Source organism: Micromys minutus, assembly GCF_963924665.1.
Source record: "Micromys minutus genome assembly, chromosome: 15".
In the NCBI taxonomy this organism is placed as follows: domain Eukaryota; kingdom Metazoa; phylum Chordata; class Mammalia; order Rodentia; family Muridae; genus Micromys; species Micromys minutus.
This window is the reverse complement of record NC_137984.1, coordinates 5,646,011-5,673,034: the sequence shown is the minus strand read 5'-3', so window position 1 is coordinate 5,673,034 and position 27,024 is coordinate 5,646,011. Positions and strand designations below refer to the sequence as shown.

The window sequence follows — 27,024 nt, the reverse complement described above, 5'->3', positions numbered from 1 at the left end:
AAGTTCAGTCACTAAAACAGCATCACAAATGTCACCAGTAGCAGTTAGGAAATCAGCTTGTTGACACCCTTCCAAGGCCCAGTGAATCAGAAACACTGAGGCTGATCTACAGTAGGTTCTTCTACTTTTATTCCCCTTGTGACAGAGTTTCAACTCTGTAGTCAAGGCTAGCCAGAGTTATCGACTCTCAACTTCCTCCTCCTCCTCAGGGCTGGGTTACAGAAGGAGGCAGCACACTTAGCCTTAGACTGTGATTCTGAGGTTAAGCCTACCTTAGTCTAAAGTTATGACTTGTTTGCCTGTAAAAGTGCTGAAGCCAGAGAGCTTAATTGGGTTCCAGGACTCTCATTGTGGAAGGGAGGATCTGGCTCCTGTACCTTATCATAAATAATAAATGATATCATAATGATAAAGCCTCTATGCATATCCTTACATGCAACTTCCACCCTACCCCCAATAAATACACGTGAAAACAATAACTAGTTACATAGAAGAATCATGTTCTGACCCAAGTCTGTGATCCCTAATTCTTTACAATTAGATCACATAGGAGAAAGGATTAGCCTAGTTTGTGGCTAGACTTAGTGGGGAAAATCCAGGCATGATTTTTAGAATGAAGTAATGTCTTGTATTGAATCTGATATATAAGTAGCCAGGCCATGATAGATGGAAAGAAAAGGGGAGGAGAGAACGAATTGCAAAACTTTTATGTAAGAATAACACATATTCCTGGGAAACATGAATTTAGTGTGGGTGTGGTGGAAAAGGAGATGTATGACCCAAGATATATGACCCAAGTCAGATCTGGAAAGACATGGAGCAAGGTCTGGATTCTATCTCACTGGCGTCAAATGGTTGCTTTAATTAGAAGTAGGGGCAGCTTTTAAGGGGAGAAGAGGGGTGTTATTGGACCATCACAGTTCCGACATACAAAGGCACACAGATGCCAGCCCAATGGCTTCAAGATCACAGGCAGGTGTACAAGAGTTAGGAGGGAAAGTGTGCTCTAGTTCTGAAAATACTGTTTATTCTTTGTGTCTCACCCATTTCACATATATAATGTGATGTTTAGTTCTAATTGTCAACTGGAAACAGTATAGAATCACTTGGGAAAGGGAATATTAGTGATGGATTGTCTAAATTAGATTGGCCTGTGGGTGTGCCTGTGATGTAGAGGATAAATAGATGATGTTTACCAATCTCTAGGCAGCAAATCTTGAACTGAATGAGTGGAAAGAAGGGCCCCAACCATAAGCCTGAATTTATGCATCCATCCATCCATCCATCAATCCATCCATCCATCCATTCATCCATCCATTCTCTCTCTGCTCTTGTCTGTGGCCTCATCCTGCTGCTTCAAGTTCGGTTGTCTTGCCGTCCTCACAGTGATGGACCAAAGCTAGGAACTCTGAAATCAAACAAACCTTTTCTCCCCAAGTTGCCTTTGTCAGCCCCAAGAAACACTGTAAACAAATGTTACTGAAAATAATTTTTCTTCTGAAGTGTTTTGAGTTGATTCAAAATGGGACAAAAGCTTTTAAGCACTAAACAGAGTTATCTAAAGGCAACAAATGAATAGAGGGAAGTCAGAAGACAGTGGAATAAGCTGTTGTTCCAGAATGGAAGAGTTGCAACAAAGTTATCCAGGAAGTCTGACTGCTCAGGGATTTTGAAAAATTAAATGGCATGAGCAGCCGGAAGAAAGGTGTAGAGAGGTGAGTATATCTCCAGACACATTAACTTCAGAAGTAATAGAGAAAAAATAGAGGCCTAGACCCTGAGGACAGGGGAGAGAAGAAAACAAAGAAAAGATGCGTTTGCTTTCAAAGCTGAGAAAGTTAACGTTGTCCTGTAGTCAATGTTAAAAGGATGAATTAGCCCCTGAGAAATGCTGAAACTAGGGCGTTCTTTCCTGGGAGGCACCTGTTTTTCACTCTCATATAGAGAGCATTCAAATATGGTGCTAAAGGAAGCTCTGTGCAAAATCCCTCCCCTGGAAATAAAGAAGTGTTGCTTTTAAGAAGACTGTGGGACTAGAGTAACTTCAAGTGCCACATTCAACTTTCAGTAATTACTATAATCTATTCATGGGCCAGTATGATTTCATTAGCTTTCTGATGCCTATAAGACAAAGGCAGGAGACAGACAAGCATAGAGAAAGTTACAGCAGTGACGTCATCTCTCCTTTTCTGTTGTTACTCTGCTAAAACCGCACACACTCAATCTACCAGTTTCTGTGTGTGTCTGTATGTATGTGTGTCTGTGTGTTGGTATGTGTGCATGTGTCTGTGTGTACATGTGTGCCTGCCTGTGTATGTGTCTTCGTGTGTATATGTATGTACATGTGTTTATGTATATGTTTGTACTTGTGTGTGCATGTGTTTATATGTATATGTGTATATATGTGCTGTGTGTATTTGTATTTGTGCATGTACATGCATTCGCGTGTGTGTGTGTGTGTGTGTGTGTGTGTGTGTGTGTGTAAGTGTGGGGGGGGTAGGATCAATTTGAACAGTGACAACAGCACTGTTGGCAGTAGGGACACTTGAGACAGTTTCCCCAGAGATGTTTGTGGGAAATATTTCTCGTTTGCTTTTTCTTTCCGTTCTCAGACATAACTTGTCCAAAAGAGGATGCTATGCCTTCTCCCACATGACAGCCCAGAAGGAGAGTGTTGCCAATAATTATGCGCACATGGCAATTATATAAAATTGATTGTTTATGTTCTCAAAGTGCTAGAAGATTGCTCTTCTAATTGAGATTTGGTGTACTTGTGCTTCTGCACGACCTGTTCTGTTGGTTTAACAGGGAGTTTGCTCTGCAGTCCTGACTGGCCTAGTACCCACTATGTTCTGCACCCTGCTGTTGACTAACCTCAGTACTCCTGCAACCCCAGCTCCTGAGTGCTAGGGTTACAGGCCAACTCCCAATAGATGCCACCAAAAGATCTATTATGTGCATCATAATATAAAGGGAGATCCATTTGTATGGTGATTAAATCAGTGGACTAAGTATATGAATGCCTGTGATTTTTACAGAGCAATGAATATGGATTTGTCCTTTTCTAAACATTTAATGTCTATCTCCTCTTCAAGTCTGTCGGCTGCTCTGAGTGTGACATCATAGTATATGTGTCATGGCATTATAGCTGGATAAATTACCCAGCTGGCAGAAGTTAAACTAGCATCCACATTGCCAGTCTCAGAGCTCTTGCTCTTAATAACTACATACATTTAAGTGTGAAGCAGGGGAACAGAAGTCTAGCAACTAGCATTATTACTTTTCTATTCTTTCAGAGTTTGGCTGCACAGGCATGTGAACCCCTTCACACATTACACAGACATATGGTGTCAGGAGCCATAACGGGACAAGTCAATAACCAGCAGGTGATCATCCTGACGTGGCCTTGGGTTACTCTATAATCTTCCACCAGTTCACCCTTATTCAGCAAGGCTGTAAGGGATTCATTTTAGGGAAGATTCCTGCTATTAAAATGCTTTTCCTGTTATTATTAAACATATATGGCAATCATTAAGTAATAGCACACCCTTTGGAGCAGATCTCTGCAGATCTAGGAAGATGTTCTGTCTTGTAATGGTGCTATAGAGACAAATAGATGACTTCCTAAGTCTTAATAATGATCCTATAAGAATTCCTAAAATTATAACAGTGATTATTAAGGTCTTTTATAGTGGGACTGCGATTAGGTCATTTCTGATAGTCAGAACTGCAATGAGAACCCTGTCAGTCTCCCAAGTGTCACCAGTTAAGTACTCTTAGTAACCAGACTTTCTCCTACTCAGAGAACATTCCAAGAGGTTATAAAACAATTAACCAAAGGTCATAAAAATGGAACTGATGGTTTATTATAGGTGCTAAAACAGAGGATAAAATATTGACTGGGTTTATCTATACAAAACTTCACTAACAACTTAGTTATGGTTTTAAACCTTCAGTGAACCTGTGGAGCTGAGACAGGTGATGGATGTTTAGCCAGATAATTACTCCTAATGGATCTGTATGTAAACATTCTCTGCTGTAAACTCCTATTTCAATTTCTGATTTGATTTTGTGTGAACTTGTGATGAACTTTGTAACATGTGATCATGTATCTGAAAGATGTTTAAATGCTAAGGACTAAGAAAAGAAGAGTCAGAATTGAGCTGAGAAGAACAGAGCTGAGAGAGGAACTGAGCTGAGGAGAAGTTTTAGACAGAACACTTTTAGACAGAACTGAACTCAACAACTTAAAAGTATAGGCATAGCATTGTGAGAAAGGGCATTGAGAGTAAGAGCATTATTGAGACATCAGAGCAGGAGGACAGAGCAAGATTAGAAGGAGAATGTAAGTGGGATAAGTTAGAGACTATGGGTAACATAAAATACTGAGTCATGTGCAGATGCAGAGGGGGAAAGAGAAGAAGCCGCAGAGAGCAGAAGGAGCAGGCAGGCTTCTCCTCACCACCGGACAGAACAGCTCCTTTCTTAATAACAAGGCAGGCTTAGTCTTATTAAAAGGAGCAATGCCTTTTTTTTTTTTTTTTACAAACTTGTGTTTAATTCATTCAACATTAAAAGGGTAGAAGCTTTTTTTTTTCTCTATGCAATAAAGATTGGAACTCATTTTTTATCCAGAATGAGTGAGTTCTTTCTGCACGGGTGCTTGGTCTTTTGCACCATATACACATGTAAATATGGATGTGTGTGTGTAAGTATGTAATTGAGAGAGAGAGAGAGAGAGAGAGAGAGAGAGAGAAAATAATTTTGAGAAGGCATGAAAGTTGGACCCAATTAATTTGAGTGGAAATGTACAAATATGCATTCATGATTCTGTAAATGAACTTATGTGAGTTTATGCATATTTGCCTATGTGCAATTTTTCCTTCTGTAAGCGCTATCTTCTTTTCTTGGTTCAATAGAAGTTTATTGCTCCAAACTTCCCCCTAGCCCAACTAGCAAGAGGCATCTGGACAAAAGAGATGAGAGAGAGATAGAACAACTTTTTTCACTTAGAAGAATTTTTCCCTTTCCTCACTTAGGATCTTTCTATATTTTTCCTTGGATAACTTTTATAGAAAACTTTTTACAACGTAGTAATAAACACTGTGATCACTTTTCTAAGTGTCCCCTTTTCTTCCTGCAACTTCTGACTAGCATGCAGAAAGTTAGACCCCAACCATTCAGGTTGAAATAGTACAAAGGCTATTTACTTAATCCTTGGCTGATTTTAGGAAGAGGTGCTAAGTTTCTGGCCTCAGAGGAGTACAGAAGATAGGTCAGCTACAGTAGCCCAGTAACACAGACCTAGATAGTAAACCTGTTATTATACAGCAACCCTTAATACTTGTAAGACAGTCTTATCCTTGTATCACCTAAGACCAAGTCTTACCCTCCGCCAATACTCTTCCCCCTCTGCTGCCTCAAGAAGAACTGACAAGAAGACCCCAACCCCCACAGGGGCTGTCCCCCAGCTGTATGGTGTCTTCCATCACCAACACAACAAAAGTGATGTGCCCACTGGTCCTCAGAATCTGACATTTCTGTCATGTCAGCACTGGAGGGAAATACACAAGGCACCGCCACCAAAGGATGGCGGGAACCCGACAGCAGCAGGAACCTGTCTCAAACACTTCTTGGGATCTGGGCTTGGGAGCAGATTCTCCTCCAGTATTTAGGAAGGAGGCAAAAGGATCGAGAATTAAAGACTGCGAATTTAGCTAAATAGCAAATTTGAGACTATCACAGGCTGTATGAGACCTTATCTTGAAACAAAGCAAAACAGAAACCAAACAACCAGGCCGTTAAGAGGGCACAAAGGGGTCTCTTGGCTGTAAAGTTGGCCTTGTCTTCACTGACATGAGAAAGCCTGGGAGCAGGAGAGGGGACAACTTAGAGTACAAGAACAGTGCGGCTCTGCTCTACAGATTGCCCATTCTCACCCTGTGAGGGTGAACCGGTTCCCAAGCCGTGTACCAAGGCACAATCTTGTGTCTAAAGGAGAATGGATATAAGAGCGGCAGAAGCCAGAGTGGTTAACCCAGCGCATTCTTCCCCAGACCTCCCAGTTTCCCATACTCATGGGCAGCTGCTAGCAGATTGGATACATTTCGCTTATCCTAGGAATATTGGATAGGGTTACTCTATGATCCATGAAAGCTAGTTTCAGATTCCTGGTTATCCCTTTTTCATCTGCTGAGTGCTGGCACTACAGACATCAACCTCCATAGCTGGCTTTTTAAAACATTCTCATTAATATATTTCCCTAGGACATCTACCAATATTTGACTCCAGAAAAGACTTTTCATGGAAGTTTTCAATTATTTGAAAAAGCTCACATTCCAGTTCTAAATTGCAAGTGCGTCTTTTAATAAAAGTGTTTCAATTAGCACCAAAGGTGTGATCTGAGTTAAGACTGAATGAAATAGATCCAACATTCACACTTATCACTGGGCTTGACTAATAATACTGCACAGCTTTGAACTGTTTCTTCTATTTAAGCTTACTTTTCATCCCTCATCTTCAGGAAGAGACTATGTGCACATCTTTAGAGTGACCCCTTCCCAGATCTAACTTTCAAATTAAAATCTGCCAACTCCTGGAGTGTACAGAGAGTGGGAGCACTTTGATCACCCAGTCTTAAATTAGATGTGTGCATCAAATCTCTCCCCTCAATCTCCATTGATGTATGAAAAGAGGGCGATGGAATATTTTAGGAGCCAGAGTTCCAGGATTACTCCAAAAAAAAAAAAAAAATACCAACTTCCATACACAACAGTATGACTACATATATGACCTCACAGAGACTATAGCACTATGCCTAGGACTTGCAGAGGTTTGAGCCAGATGGGGTTCCAACATTGAGAGGGGGAATTGGACAGGGGTTCCAACCCCTAACCAAGATATTATCTGCAATTGATACTAGATGGCAGATGGGAAAACAGTTTTCTCCAATGGAATGTTACTATGTGTACCATCCACACTGCAGGACAGAGCAACACCCAATGAACTCTGTGGGTTTGGGTGGATATTTTGTTTTGTTTTGCTTTCTTTTATCTTATTGGTCTTCTGATGAAAAGTATATATATTCATCACAGAGAAGGGACATAAAGTCAGTTGTATAGAGATGTGAGGAGGATTTAGGAAGCATTGGGAGATGCTTAAAAATAAAATGTATGAAAAAAAGTCAAATCTACAACTTAAAATTAGTTTTACCAAATTTTACCAAAAATCTTCTCCTTTTGCTCCTACAGTCTTTCTTGGCAGAGGAAGAAAGACAACCCTGATTTTCACAAGGCTAATAAGTCATAGAAACATGAAGACAAATGCAAAGAGGGAGCTGTACCCAAGAAGCCCTGGGATTCGGTTCTACGGAAATGTCAGAAGGCCAATAGCGAAGTGAGATAGATGCACAGATGGAGAAAGAAGGCAAGGCAAAGCATCCTTAACTCTACTCCAGGAGTCAGCCTTAGAACTCATTCTGGGATTGGCTCCCAGTATATAATACTAAGTAGAAACACAATTTTTCTTTTATGCTAAATAAGAATGTATTCCTTCCCGAGGATGCTCAGTCCCAGAGGTACAAATCAAACGTAGAGAGGTGAGTTTGTTATGAAGGTCAAGCTCCACGTCTGCACCCGATATATCATCCTTTTTCTGCCAAATAGTTTTGTCCTATTGCAAGCACATGCTAGCATGTCTGTCCGACAAATGTCTAATTAAAAGCAACTTTTTAACTACGCAAAGCATGCTGTTTTGCTCTAAGAATTTTTATGCAGTTGCTGAAGAGATGCTTTAGTCGTAAGGAGCACTTGTTGCCTTGAATTTAAACCTTATTTGGTTCAGTGCACATACATGCTGATGCTCAACCACCTACAACCCCAGATCCAGGGGTTCTATGCACTCTTCCGGCCCTCAAAGGCACCTGCACATGCATGGTGCACATATATACACCCAGGCCCACACACATACTAACGTTAGTCTTTTTAAAATGTTGATTCAATGCGAAATTGAAATAGGAAGATCAGATTACGTTATTAATACAAACAATTCAATGACTTCTCTCTCTTTAGCTCCTCCATCTTTTTCCCACTGTGGTAAAGAAGATACATACAAAAGATCACATTGGTATAGTGTTTATAAATTCATTGTTATTAAATATTATAGCATATGACCTTATAAGCTAACAAAGAAAGAGAACACTTTAGTATTTTTCTGTTTGGGAATCAGGGGTCTCACTTTAGGATTAAATAATGTTTCTATCTTTACTTTTTTGTTGTTTGTTATTGTGTTGTTTTTGTCATTGTTATTGTTTTAGATTTTTTGTTTATTGGTTTGGTTTGGGTTTTTCCAGAGACCGTTTTTCTCTGCATAGTCATGGCTGTCCTGCAATTTGCTCTGTAGACCAGGCTGGCCTCGAACTCAGATCTCCACTGGCCTATGCTGGTATTTTCTTTTTAAAGTCATTCTCTGGTAGTAATGACTTTAGAACCTCTCTAAACTTTGTTACCATCCTACTTGGTATAGTGATTAAAGGCTTTAGATGAGAAAACTGACTCTCCAGAACTCTGACTCTCCAAATATAGGTAAGCAGAATTGAGAAACTCAGCTCCAAAGAGATAAAGGCCTTTAAGGCCTTTGACTAACAGAGAGAAACGGGGACATTTTTGTTAACGGGATTCAGGAGCACTGGCAGGAGACTAAAAGCTGAAGCTCACACAGCTTTGTGAAAGTGTCTCTTATATAAACCAGGCTTAGATCCAGCAGCTACTGGTCCTTCACGGTGTGGTTCCGCCTATATGATCACATAATTTCTATGTATGTAGAAAAAAAAAAAACTGGATTGTTCAAGTTTCTCTATGTTCCCCACCCAGCAGACTCAAGGCTACTAGTGAGATAGTATTCATATCATATACAGTAAGTGTTAGATAACAGCCACAAGCCTTGGAAAACTCCTCCGAAGATTTGGAGTTAAGACTGATAGAGTTTTGCTCAACACATTGATGGCTTTGTGTTTTTTGTTTTTGTTTGTTTGTTATTTTAATTTGAGAGTCAGGTTAATAATTCACGAAATAATCATTAAAGTAATTTTATTCCTTTGATGGGTGAGGTATGCTTTTTAAGCTGTGACTACTGCTCATCAAAAAATGCAGAGATTTCAGTTTCCACTTGGTTTTCTGTGGTTACTGAGGTGGGTTATAACCAGCATTAGCTCACCAGTTAAGACGTTTAGAAGGCCGTGTATGGTGACAACAGCAGTTCCTTATGGACTTTCTCTACAATGAGGCAAACAAAAATAATAACCACGTAGAGCATCTATAAATGAAAAGTTCAATCTCTGTCACGTGGTGTCTCCACCAACTCCAATCATGAACATGATAATTTCAATGTGGGTGCATTTGTTTGAGAATATTGTAGCAAATGAGCCTGGAGGTGCTATTCCAAAGTGTCAGGATGATAAGGAATGGCTGTAACATGAGTCCTTGAAAATTTATCCTTATATGAGTGTTATGAGCATATACTTGGGATTTTTTTTAATATTTATTTATTTATTTATTTATTTATTTATCATATATTAGTACATTGGATCTGTTTTCAGACACACCAGAAGAGGGTATCAGAGCACATTACAAATGGTTGTGAGCCACCATGTGGTTGCTAGGGTTTGAACTCAGGACCTCTGGAAGAGCAGTTAGGGCTCTTAACTGCTGAGCCATCTCTCCAGCCCTATACTTGGGAGTTTTAATAAAACCATTTTTGTGTCAGAACAATCACTTATGAAATTTGTGAAATGCCTTCTCAGAAGGAGGAAAGAAAGTTTCTGGAAGTGGTTCTTGGAGATTATTAAAACATGGGAATCTGGGGTATTCAAACACCTGTACCTCTACCCTTTGTTCCCAGTACAAGCACAAAAGCGCTCATGCATTGGAAGAAGATGCCCAACTCAACTGCAATGAGTAATGCTCTGCTTATTAAAATTTCAATACAGCAAGGAGCCCTTTAGGGACAGCAAGGATGATAAACTGAACAACAAACCCCAAGATGTAATTTTCCTTACCATCTTCACACATTAAAGAGCCGTGGAGAAAAGATATTGTTTTGTATATTCCACAGATAAGCTTCTTTTAAAACTTTCTGAGATTAAAGTGCTCCCCAAACCTAGGGTCACTCAGTGTTCAGAGTTAGACTTAATTTCATTTTTACCTTAAATAGAAAAGGGCTAGACTGACTGCTAGTAGCTCTCCAAAAATAAAGGGAAATTACAGATCAAGGTGACTACACCTTTGTAACAAAAACAGAATAAGAAGCATTACATGGACAGGTAAAGCCTCCTCAGTGAGCCAATATGACATGCACAGATATTTCTTTTTGACATTCAGTGAGATAATTCCAGAAACAAACAGAGTGGGGAGAAATACACCAAGTTAAGGTGTACTCACACAATGAGGAGAATTGGTCTTCTGAACTGGCTTACTGGGTAAGGGCTCTTTTGGCCAAGCCCCATGACCAATCTGAGTTCAATATCCAGAACTGACAAAGTGCGAAGAGAGAACTGATTCCTGAGTTCTGACCTACCTCTGACCTCCACAAAGATACTGCAGCATGTGCGTATCAAACACATATAATACATAATAATTAAAAAATGGCAAAAGGCAAAAAATCCACACATAGTGGAGATGATGAAAAAGCAAAACTCTTACATTGCTCTTAGGAACTTAAATTAGTATAGCCACTGTGAAAAACAGTAGGGAAGTTCTTCAAACTAAAACTACCATAGGGCCAAGAAATGTAGATCTTAAGGGAAACAAACTATCCTATTACAGAGATTCCTGATCATCCATGCTTACTGCAGAGCTATCCAAGGTGATCAACACATGGAATCAATAAGATGTCCGTGAATGAGTGAATGATTAAAGTGTGTAATGTACCCACTCTGTTAATTACCTTTGTATCACCTGACAAAGTTAAATTCAAGGAGGAAGGATTTTAGTTCCCAGGCCCAGAGGTTTCATTCTATCCTGCAGGGAAGGCATTGATGTATCTCATATCAGGCCAGAGAGGAAGCAGAAGACAGCCAAGACAAAGATGCCACAGGGACACACCCTCAGAGACTTCCTCCCTCCAGTCAAGCTCATCCTTCTCACCCTTCTTCAGTTCTACCTGATACCAATCGTTCATCTGAACTCTGAATCCGCTAATGGATCAAACCATTCATGAGATAAGAAAGCCCAAGATGTACTCTCCCCTGGAAGGGCCCTCACTCTCCTAATCCTGTGAGGATTTCTAAATTCACTCGAGTTAAACATTCATATCCACTGTCATACACATGGTAGAATAATAGCTGTCCACAAAAGGATGACATTTTTGTCAGCTGCTGAAACAAACCTGGAAAGCACTACGCTAAGTAAAATGAGGCACAAGAGGATAAGTACCACACTGACTGGCTTGGTTTGGAAGCTAAAACTTATGATAATATAGAAATAAGGGCAGAGGAGGAAAATGGCATTGGATAACTAGAAAAGGTAGAAAAATCAGTTCAAATAAGCTTTGGTATGATAGTGTAGCTGATAGTCTGTAACCCTCTATTATATATTTGAAATAACTAGAAGAGGTTCAACCTTCCCAACATAGAGAACTGATCATTTCCAAGGAGCCATAAATTAGCCATATATGCTAATTACCTTGACCTGATAATTATATGTTAAGTATATGTATCAAAGTATGATAAAATGTCTGTATAACACAAGGAATTTTGAGATGAACAAATGCTTTCTGATTTATAGATTGAATAGTTTGGACATATTATCAGCAAAGATGATCATACAGATGCACCAAGGCGTTAATCTCTGAACTTGTTATTCTCTTTGTAGTTACCAAGATATATATGTCTTGCCCTTTCTCTGCACTGTTCTCTGCTACAGGAAAACAATATAAGCACTGTTAACTGGAGGCCAGAAAGAGTAGGGAGAGTCCTCCAAGTACCTCAGTCACTCAAATATGGATGCAACCAACAAAGATAATGGCAGGAATGCTGAGGTAAGAGGGTGGGAGGTGATGTGGGACAGGGTCTCTCATGTCTTCATCCTACACTACATCAAACACAGTAGCCAAGTCCCCTTCAATCAGTCAACAGTCAACAGATAGTACCAGGGAGATAAACTTCTTAGATCAGCTGCCACTGCATCTGTAATGCTGCTTCCACACCTTGCTCACCCTTTCATCTGTCCGTCTGTGCATCCATCCATACACCCACCTGCCCACCCATCCATCCACTCACACACCCACCCATCTCTCCATCCATCTCTCCATCCATCCACCAATCTATCCACCCACCCACCCATCTCTCCATCCATCCATCCATCCATCCATCCATCCATCCATCCATCCATCCACCCACCCACCCACCCACCCACCCACCAACCCACCCATCTCTCCATCCATCTCTCCATCCATCCATCCATCCATCCACCCACCCACCCACCCACCCATCTCTCCATCAATCCATCCACCCATCCACCCACCCACCCATCTCTCCATCCATCTCTCCATCCACCCACCCATCCATCCACCCACCCACCCACCCATCTCTCCATCCATCTCTCCATCCATCCATCCATCCATCCATCCATCCATCCATCCATCCATCCATCCACCCATCCATCATCTATATTTATCAGCAAATCATCTATCAGGTCTATCTATTAGAGTGACAATGGTGTCCATGTGTTGTTAGTCTCCTCCAGATGTCTGCTGAGCCTAGTTCTCCTAACCCTACATCCATCACTGAACTCACATTTGCTCATTGCAAACAAAATCAGAGCTAAAAATAAATTGAACCGATAATAAGAAAACCATTATTTTTTTGTTCAATGGTTTTCATATACCAATCCTGTCTGGAGTTTACCAATAACAAATTTTAAAAGTCACTATTCCAGAAAAGATAGTGTCTCTTAAGTTTTTTTTTTTCTTCTGGAAAACCAATGCAAGAATATTGTTTAAAGTTTAGTTGTATAGAGATTGAAAGCAATTAAGTGCAAACATAGGATTTTTAGATGACTATATAAAATAATGGCATATGAAAGCAAAGATGGCTTGAAACTGAAGCCATCTGCTGTAACAGTGAAGAACTAACACTAGCCAGCTTAGCTTAGCTTCCTTTGTACTAATGAAGTCCGGCTTATGGTCTCAGAGTGTGAATGAACTGACTTTTTAATTCCTCACTTCACTTTTAAGTCCAGTAATTTAAAAAGCTAAAAACTAAATAAATATATGTTAAAAATCACCAAATTCTTAGAGTTAATAACAGTAGAATTAAAAACAAAATAACTATTCACAGAGTCCTTATAAAATGCAATTAGTTTACACATAACTTGACCTCCAACAGTTATAGATGTCTTTGGAAAGGAATACCTTCCATGTGGGTTCTCCTAAATTTAAATAAAGGATCATGGTTTGAACTTTTCTTTCATGTGAAAAGAAGCAAAGGGCATACCTTCATAGAAACTATCAGCATTTAGCAATGCAATGCAAATGGGCTGTCTAATTATTTATTCCACAATTTACAGTTCTTGGCCAACGGGATGATAGGAAACTTTATGAAGAAAAGGAAAGGTAACAGGGACAATTTGTGATGAGCTGGCTGGACCATTGGGAATAACGGAGGTAGACAGCAGATGGATGCAGGCTACTTCGAATTTTTTATTTTAAGTGCTTCTAAGTTTAATTGTGCTGAATATAAATGGCCCTATTAACTAAAATATGTAAGTATAAAGTGGAAAATGTCAGGAGCAAGGCTTAATGACATCTTCAAATGTCATCTTCAAATGTCATTTACCATTGGTATAAAGATCAGTTTAAATGACCGTAGAATGTAAAACAAAAAAAAAAAAAGAAATTATATTTTAAAAGGTCAAATAAATAATTGTATATCTTAAAATAACAAATAACTGCATATCCCAATTTGCAATGAAATAGTGTGTTGTCTGTTCCAAGGCAGTGTGGGTTTTAAAGGGCCAGGGGACCAAGTGAGTCCTGATTTCCACAGCTAACAAGATGCTCCTATGGCACCAAGTTCATCTTTTATCATCTTCCTCTTTAGCCTGAGGTTTTACACGTATGGTATACATGCATCAGTTTAGTAGATATACGCATGCATTCAGAGAACTTTAGCTGTGCCATCAGTAACGCTACAGGACAACTTAACACACCTTGTGCTCTAGCATTTGATGAGCAGCCATTTTCTCTGTGCAGAGAACAGCGGGGCAGGAGAGCGAGGCAGGTGAGGCCACAGTCACCCACGGCTCCTTCTCCTCTTGTGTATATTGCATCAGGCTACATAGAAACAGTTTTGTTTTGGTTCACAGTTCTTACATTATTTTATTTGGTTTTGTTTTGTCTTATTTTTTTAACTCAAAAACAAAACATCTCTCTTAATAACAATTTTATGTTTGTCATTCACAATTACTTATTGTTCATCAGGTTCCTGTCAGGCTGTCCTCTGGTTGCTATGGAAATAATGAAAATAAACTCAACCAAGTCTTGGGGAATTTACAGAACACCATGTGGAAAATGGATGTTAAGATGAAGCCTAAGCAAGCGGAAGAGCACATGTCTGTCATCCTGGCACTTAAGGATGGAAGTAGGGGAGTCAGAAGTCCAAGGGCATCCTCAGCTACAGAGTGAGTCTAAGGTAGCCTAGGGTATATAAAACATGGTCACAAAACAACCAGAGCGACAACAACAACAGGAAATACTGACTATGAAACACAAGCTATCATATTACAAATATAGATGGTCAAATCACCTATATCCCGACACCAAACTGGGTGTTCAGAAATCTATGGGGGAAAAAAACAGGTCTAGACCTTGATCTCAGAGAATTCAACCTGTATGTTCTTAGGAAAATCTTCTGACAACATGGACAACAAATCATTTGGTACTATATATCTATATCTATATCTATATCTATATCTATATCTATATCTATATCTATATCTATATCTATATCTATATCTATATCTATATCTATATCTATATCTATATCTATCTATCTATATCTGTATCTATGTCTGTCTATGTCTAAGTCTAAGTCTAAGCCTAAGTCTATGTCTATGTCTATATCTATATCTAATCTATGTCTATATCTATATCTAATCTATATCTATATCTAATCTATATCTATATCATCTATATCTATATCATCTATATCTATATCTCTATCTAATCTATATCTAAATCTTATCTATATGTCTATGTCTATCTCTATCTAATCTATATCTATATCATCTATATCTATGTCTATATCTATATCATCTATATCTATGTCTATGTCTATCTCTATCTCTATCTAATCTATCTCTATCTAATCTATATCTATATCTATATCTATATCTAATCTATATCTATATCTAATCTATATCTATATCTAATCTATATCTATATCTATAAGAGAGAGAGAGAGAGAGAGAGAGAGAGAGGGAGGGAGGGAGGGAGGGAGAGGGAGGGAGGGAGGGGGAGAGAGAGAGAGAGAGAGAGAGAGAGAGAGAGAGAGAGAGAGAGAGAGATTCATGTTTGTTAAATTAAAGTCAAAACTGTATGGGTTTTTATCTATAAAAGGATTATAGGTATAGAATATGTTACGTTTTGACCATTCTAGGAGTATACAAAAGCATTTCTCTGGTGCCAAGACTGACCATGGCAAATAGTACTAGAGAACAATACTGTTAATTATTGCCTATTATTTGCTATGACAAAATAGAATCAGGTCAAGAGAGGTGAGATTTGTTGGAGCTTATGATTTCAGAGTGCTCAGTTCAAGGATGCTTTCCCAAGTACGTTAGGGAAACAGCACGTAGGTGGGAGTATGTGGCTCAGGAGGCTGTCAGTCTTTTGTACACAAAGAGTAGCATGTGAGGAGAAGGCGGCCTGGAACCAAGCATCACTCTGAAAAGTAAATTCTCCCTTACCTAAGCTTAAGCTCTGACACTTCTAGACTCTGCCCGTACAGCATTGTCAGTCAGGAACGAAGCATTCAGACAAGAACCTGTGAGGATCATCAGACCCGAACCACAACATTGCCCAAAGTCTAAAGGCACCACCAATGCTATGTAGGTCTCAGACTGAGATTCTTAATGGGGGCTCATTTTATATGAGGTTTATGTTAGTCACACATACAATCTCAAGCAAAATTAGAGTGGTGAGAAATTAAAAAGAATTGCAGGCTTTCAGTAAAATTAGCTAGAAAGCAAGCCCTGAGACACAGCATGAGGAAATACCTAGACCAGGGTGGGTTGGGAAGACACACTTTAACTATGGCACCTGGGATCCTAGTTGGAATAAAAAGGAGAAACTGAAGATGAACACAAGCAGCTATTACCCTCTTCTTTCTGATTATAGATGCACTGTGACCTGCCACTTTGAATTCCTGCTGTTAGCTCAGACTATATCCCTTAGAACCATAGGCCAAAACTAAACCACTCCTCCCTTAGTGGCTTTTGTTTGACGCCTTGTCACAGCAAGGTAACTCAGTAATAAATTCAGCTTTACCTATGCTCACAGTACGTCACAGGAGAATATAGATGATGCCTGACAAAATATAAAATGTCCCCTCTATATAAGGACTTTTGAGAATACACTGTTTAAATTATACACTTATAAATAAGGAGAACAAGCTCTACAAAGTTCAGGTGTTTGTCATAAGAAATGTAGTTTCCAGACTCCAGAACATAAGAACGTTCTAATCCAATCACACTCAAGTTTGTGAGTCAAAAGAGACCTGATTTTGTTTTCTGAAAACTTTTAGTTCCTAATTTAAGCATCATAGAACCAGGAGGCAAACAGTACCTAGAAAACTCATCCATCCATCCATCCATGCTGGTTGTGATACAGTCTGTATAAGACAACAGTTCTAAGCACCTAAGTGTTCCCTCCAAATCTGGTCATGGATGGGAAAGAAGTTCTTTCAACCTCCTTCCTTCTTTGATTACTTCTAAACTCAGAGCTATCTCACAGCATGCATGTCTCTTGGGTGAAGTTCTCTGAACTTTTGCTTTTAAATTTTTGTTTCAATTGTTGACTAGCTTTATTGTGATGCTTATAATTCACTTATTAAAACAATAAGCTGAATGTAGAAGTCAGAGCTGTAAACAACCTTCAACCATAACGATATCAGTTATTATAATGAGATTTTTTTTTCCTATAGATAAAGTGCTGACTTGCCCTCTCAGGGGTGGGTCATTCAAAGCACAGCTCAGGGATCCTAGACGGTATCAAACTAAAGCAGAGACTCTGGGCTCATAAATACATCTTTCCAGCAAATTCAGCAGATCTTCAAACACAGCTATTGCATGATGAGGCCCATTATGTTTATTTTAACTCTAGCCTGTTTGATTCTGAACTTAATCTTTTAAAAAGACTTACTGATTTATTTTATGTATGTGAGTATATGTCTTCAGACACACCAAAAGAGGGCAATGGATCCCGGTATAGATGGCTGTGAGTCACGTGGTTGCTGGGAATTGAACTCAGGACCTCCGGAAGAGCCGTCAGTGCTCTTAAGCACTGAGCCATCTCTCCAGCCCACTCATTATGTTTTTAAACCTTCAGATCGATGGACTGAAGGTAGGAAGTGGAAATGTGCTCACAAAGAATGTGCTGAATCGAGTGTAATTTCTTTCCCCTCCCTTTCCCTGTCCTCCCTTCCCCTTCCCCCCTTCCTATTCCTTTCTTGTCTGTGATGTTTGGACCTTGTGCATCAGGGGTAACTTCGTTTCCACTCAGCTGTGTCATTTTATAAACTTTGTGCTTACACAAAGCTTTACTGTTTCCTATATAGAAGGTAAAACGTCCAACCACACAAGGAGCTGGGGTCTGATCAACTGTGTGTGTATGCTTGGGGGTGTAGGGTTAGTGCTGACCTGTATTTTTTTGTAAATAGTCATAACTTTTATATATAAATTCTGTAATTTATATATAAGTATAAACCATAACAAACAGAAAATAATCACATGTTGATTAATTCTTCATTAAAACTGTATCATGAGCTATCCTGTAAATGAGTTACCAGTCAGAATTGCTTCCTGTACCTTATAACTCAGGCTAACATGACCTACCAAAACCAAGTATAGTTAATAGCAAAACCTAATTTTATATAAGAAGATACACATAAAATTGTAAACATGCAGAACATAAACTTGTTATTAAGATGCCCCATGTGTTAAAACCATCAGATATAAGGCTATGATCACAATGTATTAAAAGAACAGTGATGCTTCTGCTAAAGTTTATAGTGCTAATTATTTCTGTGTTCCAGGATGAACACGCATGATGATAGATAGAGTTATATACCCTATATAAACAGGCACACAAAATAAAAGTCCCCAAGGCAGACGGTGCTCTTGCAGCTGGGCAGTGAAGAGCCTTCTAGAGTCAAAACTGGAAGATTTTAAGAAAGTTGTTTTCTCTAAGCTTGAGTAAGTCTGGGAGAAGAAACAACAAAGATAATAGAGGTTCTGAAATATAAAGATGCAGCGAACACTTCACACCATCAGCTCACTTTGGTTGTTCTTCTTTAAATGACTTTTGTTCAAGTTTCTATCATGAATATTTTTTTCAATCTGAGGCCATTAAAAATGACCTAGGAAGATCTCATCTCTCTTCATGCACATAAGCTTTGAGGCACCAAAAATGATGCTACCCCTAGTAACAGCAGAAAAACTCCACAAAGGAAAGCAACTGCTTTCACAGGGACAAAACCTATGTGACCCAGAGAACATGTACATGAAGTTACAAAACTCTAACTTTATCTTCTGTGTGCATCAGCCTATCCTGACAGTCAAAGAGCTCTTGTCTGTGTGCCATAACTTTCACATTACTCCGTATTGCTGCGGTCCTTCACGATGCTGAACGTCAGCCTGTCACTTCCTCCGGGTTATAGAAAGCTAAGAGCATTTTCCTCCAGGAGGAAGACGTACAGCTACAGGCAAATCAGTGTTTCATAATGGGGATGAGACTGCTGTTTAGGTTCACAGGCAGAATTTTAAGAGGTCCCTCTTGTTTACAGTTGGCAGAATATCAACTGTTTCAATATAAGGAACAAATTGCAAGAGCCTAAACCAATTATGCTCATCCTGCTTCTACTCAGTTCTTACTCCCAAGTGCCCACTACAACCTCTCAGAGGAAGTCCATAAGCAGATGGATGTAAGCAGGTGCATAGGACTCTGTGTAGCCACTACCTCTGAGAGCCATTGGTCAATACCCTTGAAGCTAGTTAAAGTCTTGGTAAATGGCTCCAAACTCTAGCAGATGGTCTATTGGTCTTAAGAGCATTTATGTGGATCCACGCATGCAGCTAAAATCTCAGGATTAGAGTACTGCTTTTATTTAATATTTTATGATTTTACTCTATTACTAGTGTCTTTTCATCAGAATTTGACAGGGTTCTGCTTTTCTCTGTTTTTCAGAGTATCATAAAGGGCTTCTGGTTCACATGGTTAATTCTCAGTAAGGATTTAAATATCTTCCCTTTACAAATAAGGAATCTGGTGGGTAATAGTTCCATTCTATCAGACAACTATATGTGTTCATTCTTGCTTCATTTATTTATCTATGTATTTGTTTGTTTAGGATGGCTGTCATAGCCCACATACCAAACTCTGGAGTCAATTTTAGGGAGTTGGTCCTCTCCTTTTAAGATGTGGATTCAGGGGCTCAAATTCAGATTATGTCAGGCTTGGAGGCCAGTACCTTTATTTCCTAAGACACCTTACCAGCCTGAAGCTCGGTTTTAACATTGTTCTCTTAGATAATAAAAACACTATTATTCCAAACACCTTATTTGAATAAGATATTTCTGGCTTTTAAACTATGTTTTTTACAGGTGTTTTGCTGACACTCTGAAGTCAGCCCGGGCCAGATGGTTATACCTGCCTATTTTTCATTTTTCCTTATTACTATTATAAAATTAATATTTTCTACATTTCCATAGGTTACACATGTGTCTTTCTCTAACATCAACACACATTTTCTAACATTATTTTTCTTAGAAAGGTATTTTTAAAAGTTAATGACCTGGGCTAAGGAGATTGCTCAGAGCATTTTCCTCTTTTCAGGGCACAAGATGAAAATCAGAAAACCCTTATACCATTCTGTTTTTTATGCACCCGTGTACGTGTTTATGTGGGGTCATTTAGAGATTGGAAGTTAGTGTTGGGTGTCTTTCTCTTCCATTTCTGCTTTCTTTTGGAAGACATGGTCTTTTCCTGGACCGGGGTCTCCCCATATCATCTAGGCTTTCTGGCCACTGAGGCCCCAGAGTCTGCCTGTCTTTACCCCTCCCCTGCCAGCACTGGAGTCACTGCTGCTTGATGAACACCATGGCCTGCTCGACTTTACAGGAGTGCTGGGGATCTGAACTCAGGCCTTCATGCTTGCCCAGTGAATATTTCATGCACTGAGCCATATTCCAGTTCCTCAACTTAAGCCATTCCTAAACACAAGTTTCAGAATAGCCACTTGAGAAATATTCACATGACACCAAATTGCAAGGCATTTCTCTTTTATCCCCGGCAATCAAGTAATGTTTGTTTATACTTGAATTTTTTGATGGTGTAGACAAAGACCTGGAAGCCCCCCCCCAACTAAAATAATCACACATAAACTGGAAGAGACTCATGAGAACAGCACGGGACTCTCACTTGCCCACATTAGGCAATCACATAATCTTCCTTTAACTTCTTCTTTAAATTCATGTTAAAATCGTAATCTCCAGTTAGGAGATAATCGCTAGGTTGGAGAAAATTACATGGAAATAATTTTATTTGCAAAGGTGATCAATTGAAAGTAAAGCTATTAGTGCAGACTTCAGTGGAAGTATTGGGCATTGGAGAAATATGTTAGACAGTAAGGTGACTGATTGTGCCCTGCAAAGCCAAGTACCTGACTTACATTCTTAGTGCTGTACGGCAAGCCTGAGTGTGGAGGTGCATGCCTGTAAGCCTTACCCTGAGGAGGTGGATTGGATTGTGGGAGCTTCCTGGTCAGCCAGCCTAGCCTAGTCCTTGAGTCATAGGTGGGGATGCCTGTCTCTACAAACAAGGTGGACAGATTCTGAGAAAGGAAAAATTCCATCTGAGGTTGACCTCTGACTTACACAAATATCTAAGCAATGCACACACACACACACACACACACACACACACACACATGGGCAAGGTGGGGAGAAGGGGGAGCTCTAGTAAGTGAGGTGAGGTATGCACACAGACCTTGTAGCTACTTTCTTGGTAGTTACAGGGAACCTGCCATGGGAACACAAAATTTACTGTCAACAAGCTAAGGAGAGAGGCTTAGGGCAGACCCTTCCTTCATGGCCCTCAGAAAGCACCAATCCTGCTGAAACCTCCGCCTTGCCCCTTTGGCCTCCAGGATAGTCAAATATCTGGTATTTTATGAATGCGGTGCTTAAAAATTAAACCAATTATGTACTTCATTTTCTCCTTCCCCAGAAACACAATAAAACTTTGAATCTCTTTACCTGGGCATTATTGCTTAAGATAATACATACTTATACATGCACTGACTTCACATTTGACTTTATAACTTCAGGGGGAAAGATATGCACTGTTCTCTAAATGGCAATGCCTTGGACCACATGATAAATATGTCATAGGAGGAGACATTGAAGCATAGAAAATATGTCATAGGAGAAGAGATTGGAAACAATCTTTACAGTTTAGAATAAAAAGAGAAAAATAGAAGTTAAAGGCCTTTCAAGGTCACCCCATTAGTTACTGATGAAAGCCTATTACATGACTCTCAATCTATTTTTCCACTGCAGCACAGAGGCACTAGGGATCAGTGGCCAAGAAGCGTATAGCAACGATAATAGTTTCCTTATACTGCCATGGTAACAAGATGTTTAGGCCAAGTGCAGGTGGTCACATCTGCAGTCTCAGACCTTGGGAAGCAGAGACAGAAGGAACACCTCAAGCCTGAGGCCAGCCTAGATTATGTAGAAAGCTTCATACCTACAGAAGGAGATCCTATTTCAAAAAATTAATTAGTCAATAAATGAAATTTTTTTAATTGAAAAGGTGTCTAAAATTAAGGTAATATAAGAGTAATTGGGCACAAAGAACACAAAGATTAGTTTGCTCCATTACCATAATATTTCAGAGACCCTACACGTTACAGATGCATAGCCACACTGCTGGTCTTTTCACTGGGAACCACACGAGTGGTTCGATATTCAGTACATCCAAAGACTAAGATTTTGGAATTCTATATATCCAAGTAGTCCATTTCTGCTTTTGCTGCTTTTCACTCACAGTTTTTATATATTACACTGCTGATAACTCAAATAGTATAAAAAACATTTTTAGTTCAGTGGATGTGTTTATCACCACTCTAATTACTTGATAGATTTCTTTTTGTTTTTTTCTCATCTCCATTTATTTCTATACCATTATTCTTTCAGAAGATGGATGGTAAATAAAGTGTAGACCTTCACAGAGCTAACATGAAAAAAAGAACATTAAATCCTCCACCCTAAAAGACAGGTAAAGTTGTATAGATCCCAACTGGAAGCAAAGAAACCCTTTCTCCAGAACTCTGATGGGACTGAACTGGCTGCCATGGAAGATCTTCAGGGTCGTATTCTGGGCATTAAACAATTTGAGAAGCTTTGTTATAGACAAACCCAAGTAATGGTTGGAATAGAATGAAAGGCCTTTACAGTTCTGCCATTCCAGAACGTTCTTGTTCTAGGAGCTCAGCGATGACCTCACAAAACTGTTCCCTTCGACCTAACAAACCATCACTTAACTCTTAGGTTTATATCAATTGTGTGTGATATTTAACATATTTAATTCACACACATTCCAACAGGAACTTAGATTAAATGTTCATGTTAGAGGATTTTCTTTACTCTTCATTCATCAGTATGAAATCCTCTATCCCTCACTGTATTGCATGGGATGAAAAGTTGTGATCGGGAAAGAACACTTTATCAGTGACGCTCATCCCCGAGACTCTGTTCAAAGAGTGGAACTAACACAGTTAAGCACGGAACGACCGGAAACCGACCTCTTTCATTTTTTCCAGTTCGTTCTGCAAGGCTTGCTTTGCAATCTCAACTTCTATAAGCTGCTGTCTCAGCTTTTCATTCTCATCTTCTGTCGTCGACCTTTTCTCTTCCACATTTTCCAACTCATGGTGGAGTCTCACAGACACATCCTTTGCAACCTAAAATGATGTGTTTGTAAAAATAAAATATAATTGGTTCATACTGAGGGCAATAAGAGCCAGTGTTTCCAGAGCACTTCCTATGTCACAGGGTTCCCAATACCTCATACTTAAGCCATTCACATGTATCAATCACTTTATCCTCACGGCACACCCATGGGACAGGTGCTCTGCTTTGTAGAGTGGAGAATTATAAAGGAAGATGTTCAAGGCTGCACGATTAACAGGTAGGTAGATGGTCTGGGTCGACTTCATTCCTTAGCTTTACTACATCAGGGTAACACGTGTTTTATTTCATGTTCAGTTATATATATGTTTAATATATCTGCTCTAGTTTTACAGTAGCACCAGGAGCTATATGTGCCACAGTGGCCCCCACTGAGAAATGGAGAAAGACAGTTTTAACTTCTGGGTAGTTGGGCTTGCTCTTTCCCTTATAACTCTAGCTAGTTCCAGGTACTTAGTTTTCCGAACATCACAGTTTTTGAGATTTCTTTTTGCTTTACTAGTATGTATTTTTACCCCAACTTTTGAAGCTATCTTGAAAATTATAGGGCTTTGAAGGGATGCTGAGTATCTAGTGTTAGAGGATCAGAACACGGCCAGTCCTATTTTAGGTTGGATGGGGGGAATTTGGCTATTGCCTAGCTTTTACAAGGCCCAGGTACATGCATACAATTTATGTAAAAACTGCTGTTTCTTGGGATTGGAGAGGTACCTAAGTAGTTAAGAGCACTGAATGCTTTTCTAGAGGGATTTTTGTTCAATTTCCAGATGCTATGGTCTTTTCCAGCATCCAAGGACATCAGGCACTCATGTAGGGCACAGAAACGCTTACAGCAAAATACCAATACACAAAAGTGCCATCTGTGCACCTGTAAAGCAGTTCCGTTTATAACCTCTGCCTCACGGAATTTTTCCTCGAAGTCAATCAGTACCACACGTAACTTTTGCTTCAGCTTCCGCTGAGTCATGACGTATTCAAAGCAAACCACACTAATGGAGCAAGGACTTCCTTGTTTGCAAGAGCTTTCTTGGAAACGCATCTAGGGCAATTAACTCTACTTGAATATCGATGAAGTTAATACAGTTAAAAGTATATGTGGTTGTCAGTGGTGATGTGTTGAATGTCCAGTTTGCCTTGTGAATAAATCTGCCTGTTGTCCAACTGAAGAGAGAGCACCCCATCAAAGGTTCTACTTCAAGCCCAGCTCTCTGATAGCCTGTCCTCTGGGAGACATTCTGAATGGGCAACTTCAGGCACTCTCCTCCTTCAAATGGCTTGCTGTTTAGACAGGTTGCCTTTGGGGGAGTCACAGACATGGGTGAATGCTGATGGGAAAGAGTCCTGGGCAAAAGCTGAGAAAAGGGACCTTAACTATTTTCTCAGTGCTGTTCTGTTCTGGCTGTTAGTGCGCCACAGTAATCTACATTGCTACTCTTGAATGCCTGATTCCACCTGGCCTTCACCGGAAGTACATAGCTGGAAGCCAGATCACTGGAATCTAGGCCCTGTAGAGCCTGTGCAAAACCAAGGCCTTGTATCCGCCCAGGAGGGAGGCGCCTTATTACTTCGGGAAGAGTTACTCCCAGAAGACGCTCTCCCCCATTTTCCCCACTAAACTGAATTACTTCCCTCCCTTCCCGGATGCTGACATTTTTGTGGTAAAGGCTTGGAGACTGTCAGTGAAGGCCCTTTCAATGCAAAGTCTCCACCCACTGACCCTAGCGCGCCCTGACCCTCGCCGTCCCCCACCCCACCCCCAAGGCAGACCTTGAGATCCTGCTCCAGGCTGCGCAACAGCTCTCCATCAATTTCCCCGGTCTGCGCGTAGCGGAGCCTTTTGCGCTCGGCTTTGCGGAGGCGGTACTGCAGAATCCGGCAGTTTTTGTTGGCTCTCTCCAAATCATGGCGCATTTCCTGCAGTTGACAGGCATCCTCCTCGAAGAAAGTATCCCTCATCTCATCCATCTCCGTCCTCAGCTCATCGATCTCGTTCTGAGACAGTGACAGGCCACGGGTCACAACCAGTCTTGCCACTAGTCCCTCAGACGCGCACCATGTACACCCCATCCCTACTCCCAATTCCTAGTTTTATTGCCTCCCTTTGCACAAGACAAGAGTGACAAGGAGCTAAAAGCAAAACCCGAAAAATCAGGCCTAGTTTAGGCCTGTCTTTCCTTCTCTTGCTCTAGCTCTCTCTGCCTATGAGAAAGTGGGGCAAATCATAATTGGGTAAACGAAGGCCTAGACTTGGTTTTAAACACAATAGTATTGATATTAGTTCCGTTCCAAATTAGGAGCGGGCCATGGACCACCCCAGACCCCCATCTTCCTAGTTCTCTCTCCCTTCATGTGGTCCTAAAAGGTTAGCAGCCTTCCCACCCTGCCGGGACACGCCCTAATCATCGGAGGCCCCGCATTTCCCCTCCCCCATTCGGGTCCCACCCCCCCTCTTTCTCACCTTGAGAGTCTCGTTCTCTTCCCTCAGCTTCTCCATCTCCTCCTGCATATCTTCCTGCTCTTGGAGCTGTTGCGAGTGTGGCTGGGACGAAGGGGGAGCAGCCGCCTGCATGGCCCCGCCGCTGCCGCTGCCCTCTGCGCTCTGCTGGGGGCCCTCGGCGGCAGCCGCCATTGGGGAGGAGGAGGGGACCACAAGGGGCTCACAGATGGCAGGAGAGCCGGCGACCGGGGAACTGCGGCTGCCGCTGCCACCGTTTTTAGTGTGCATCTGAGCCGCGGCCGCCGCTGCTGCCGCCCGCTCCTTCTTGAGATGGAACTGGATGAGCTCAGACTGCAGACATCCCTCCTTCCAGTAGCTCGCTCCACCACCGCTGCCTCCCCCTGTGCCTCCGCTACCGGAGTTTCTGCCGCCTGGGCCGGGGCTTCTGCTCGTAGCAGCGGTGGGTGGCGAAGGGGAGACTCCCTCCCCGCCGCTATTACCCCTCTGCGAGACGCGGGTGCCTTTCCCTCGCAAACCCCTGGGCGGCGGCGGCTGCGGAGCGCCCCCCTCCCGGTCCCCTGGGCCACCACCAGCTCCTCCTCCTTCCCCGCCCCCTCCTCCTCCCCCGAGCGGAGGGGGTTCCCCGACTTTCGAGGGCCCCGATTCTATCTCCCGGGGTGGCTCCTCCGGCGGTCCGGACCTCCTGCAGCTCACAGTGGCCAGGATAGCCGCGGGGGACCCTTCAGCACCAGGCGCGGGCTGGACAGCTCCGGGAGCAGCCCCTTTGGGTACCGAGGGCGCCGCCTTCTCCGCCCCGCCTCCGACTCCTCTAGAGCCGGCCCCCGAGGCGCCCCGACCGGTTATCTTGTTACCCTGTTGTTGCTGCAGCTGCAGCTGCTGCTGCCGAACAGAATTGAGTTTAGGGCCAACCCCAAGCGGGGATCGCGCAGCCCCGGCGGCCTGTCGGAGAGGATTGTCCCTAGGCCTAGCGGGTGACTGAGCTCGCTGCTGCTTTCTGCTGCTGCCCTCCGGGTGCATGCGAGCCTCTGTGGCTGCGGCGGCGGCAGAAGCTGAGGTTGCGGCTGGGGCAGCGCCCCCGGACGGTGGCTGACTCATGGCAGTCTAGAAAGAATCTACTGGATGCGTCCAACTCTAGATCATCCTCTTCTCTCCTTTCTGCCACCAACCTTCCTGTGTAAGCTGGGGTGGAAATAAAAGAAGAAAAATATACAGTATGTTTAACACTGTTGCAAAGCCAAAGGTCAATGTGCTGTACTAGAGAAGCTAGAGAGAAATATCAGATTCGGAAGCCAAATGCAGATGGAAGCTTTGACTAGGTAAAAG

The 27,024-nt window shown here is 41.3% G+C and overlaps 1 protein-coding gene across 1 annotated transcript in view; it reads right to left on the bottom strand.

The window, feature by feature from the left end:
* The window catches only part of MTCL3 (MTCL family member 3), a gene marked incomplete at both ends in the record, with an annotated part of 39,715 nt that extends 12,919 nt beyond the window's left edge, over nt 1-26,796 (bottom strand). The window contains 3 exons of the mRNA XM_080929537.1: nt 23,078-23,236; nt 25,011-25,235; nt 25,702-26,796. Of these exons, the coding sequence (XP_080785663.1) occupies nt 23,078-23,236; nt 25,011-25,235; nt 25,702-26,796 (1,479 nt within the window). The remainder of the gene's footprint in view (nt 1-23,077; nt 23,237-25,010; nt 25,236-25,701) is intronic.
* Between the last annotated feature and the right edge of the window lie 228 nt (nt 26,797-27,024).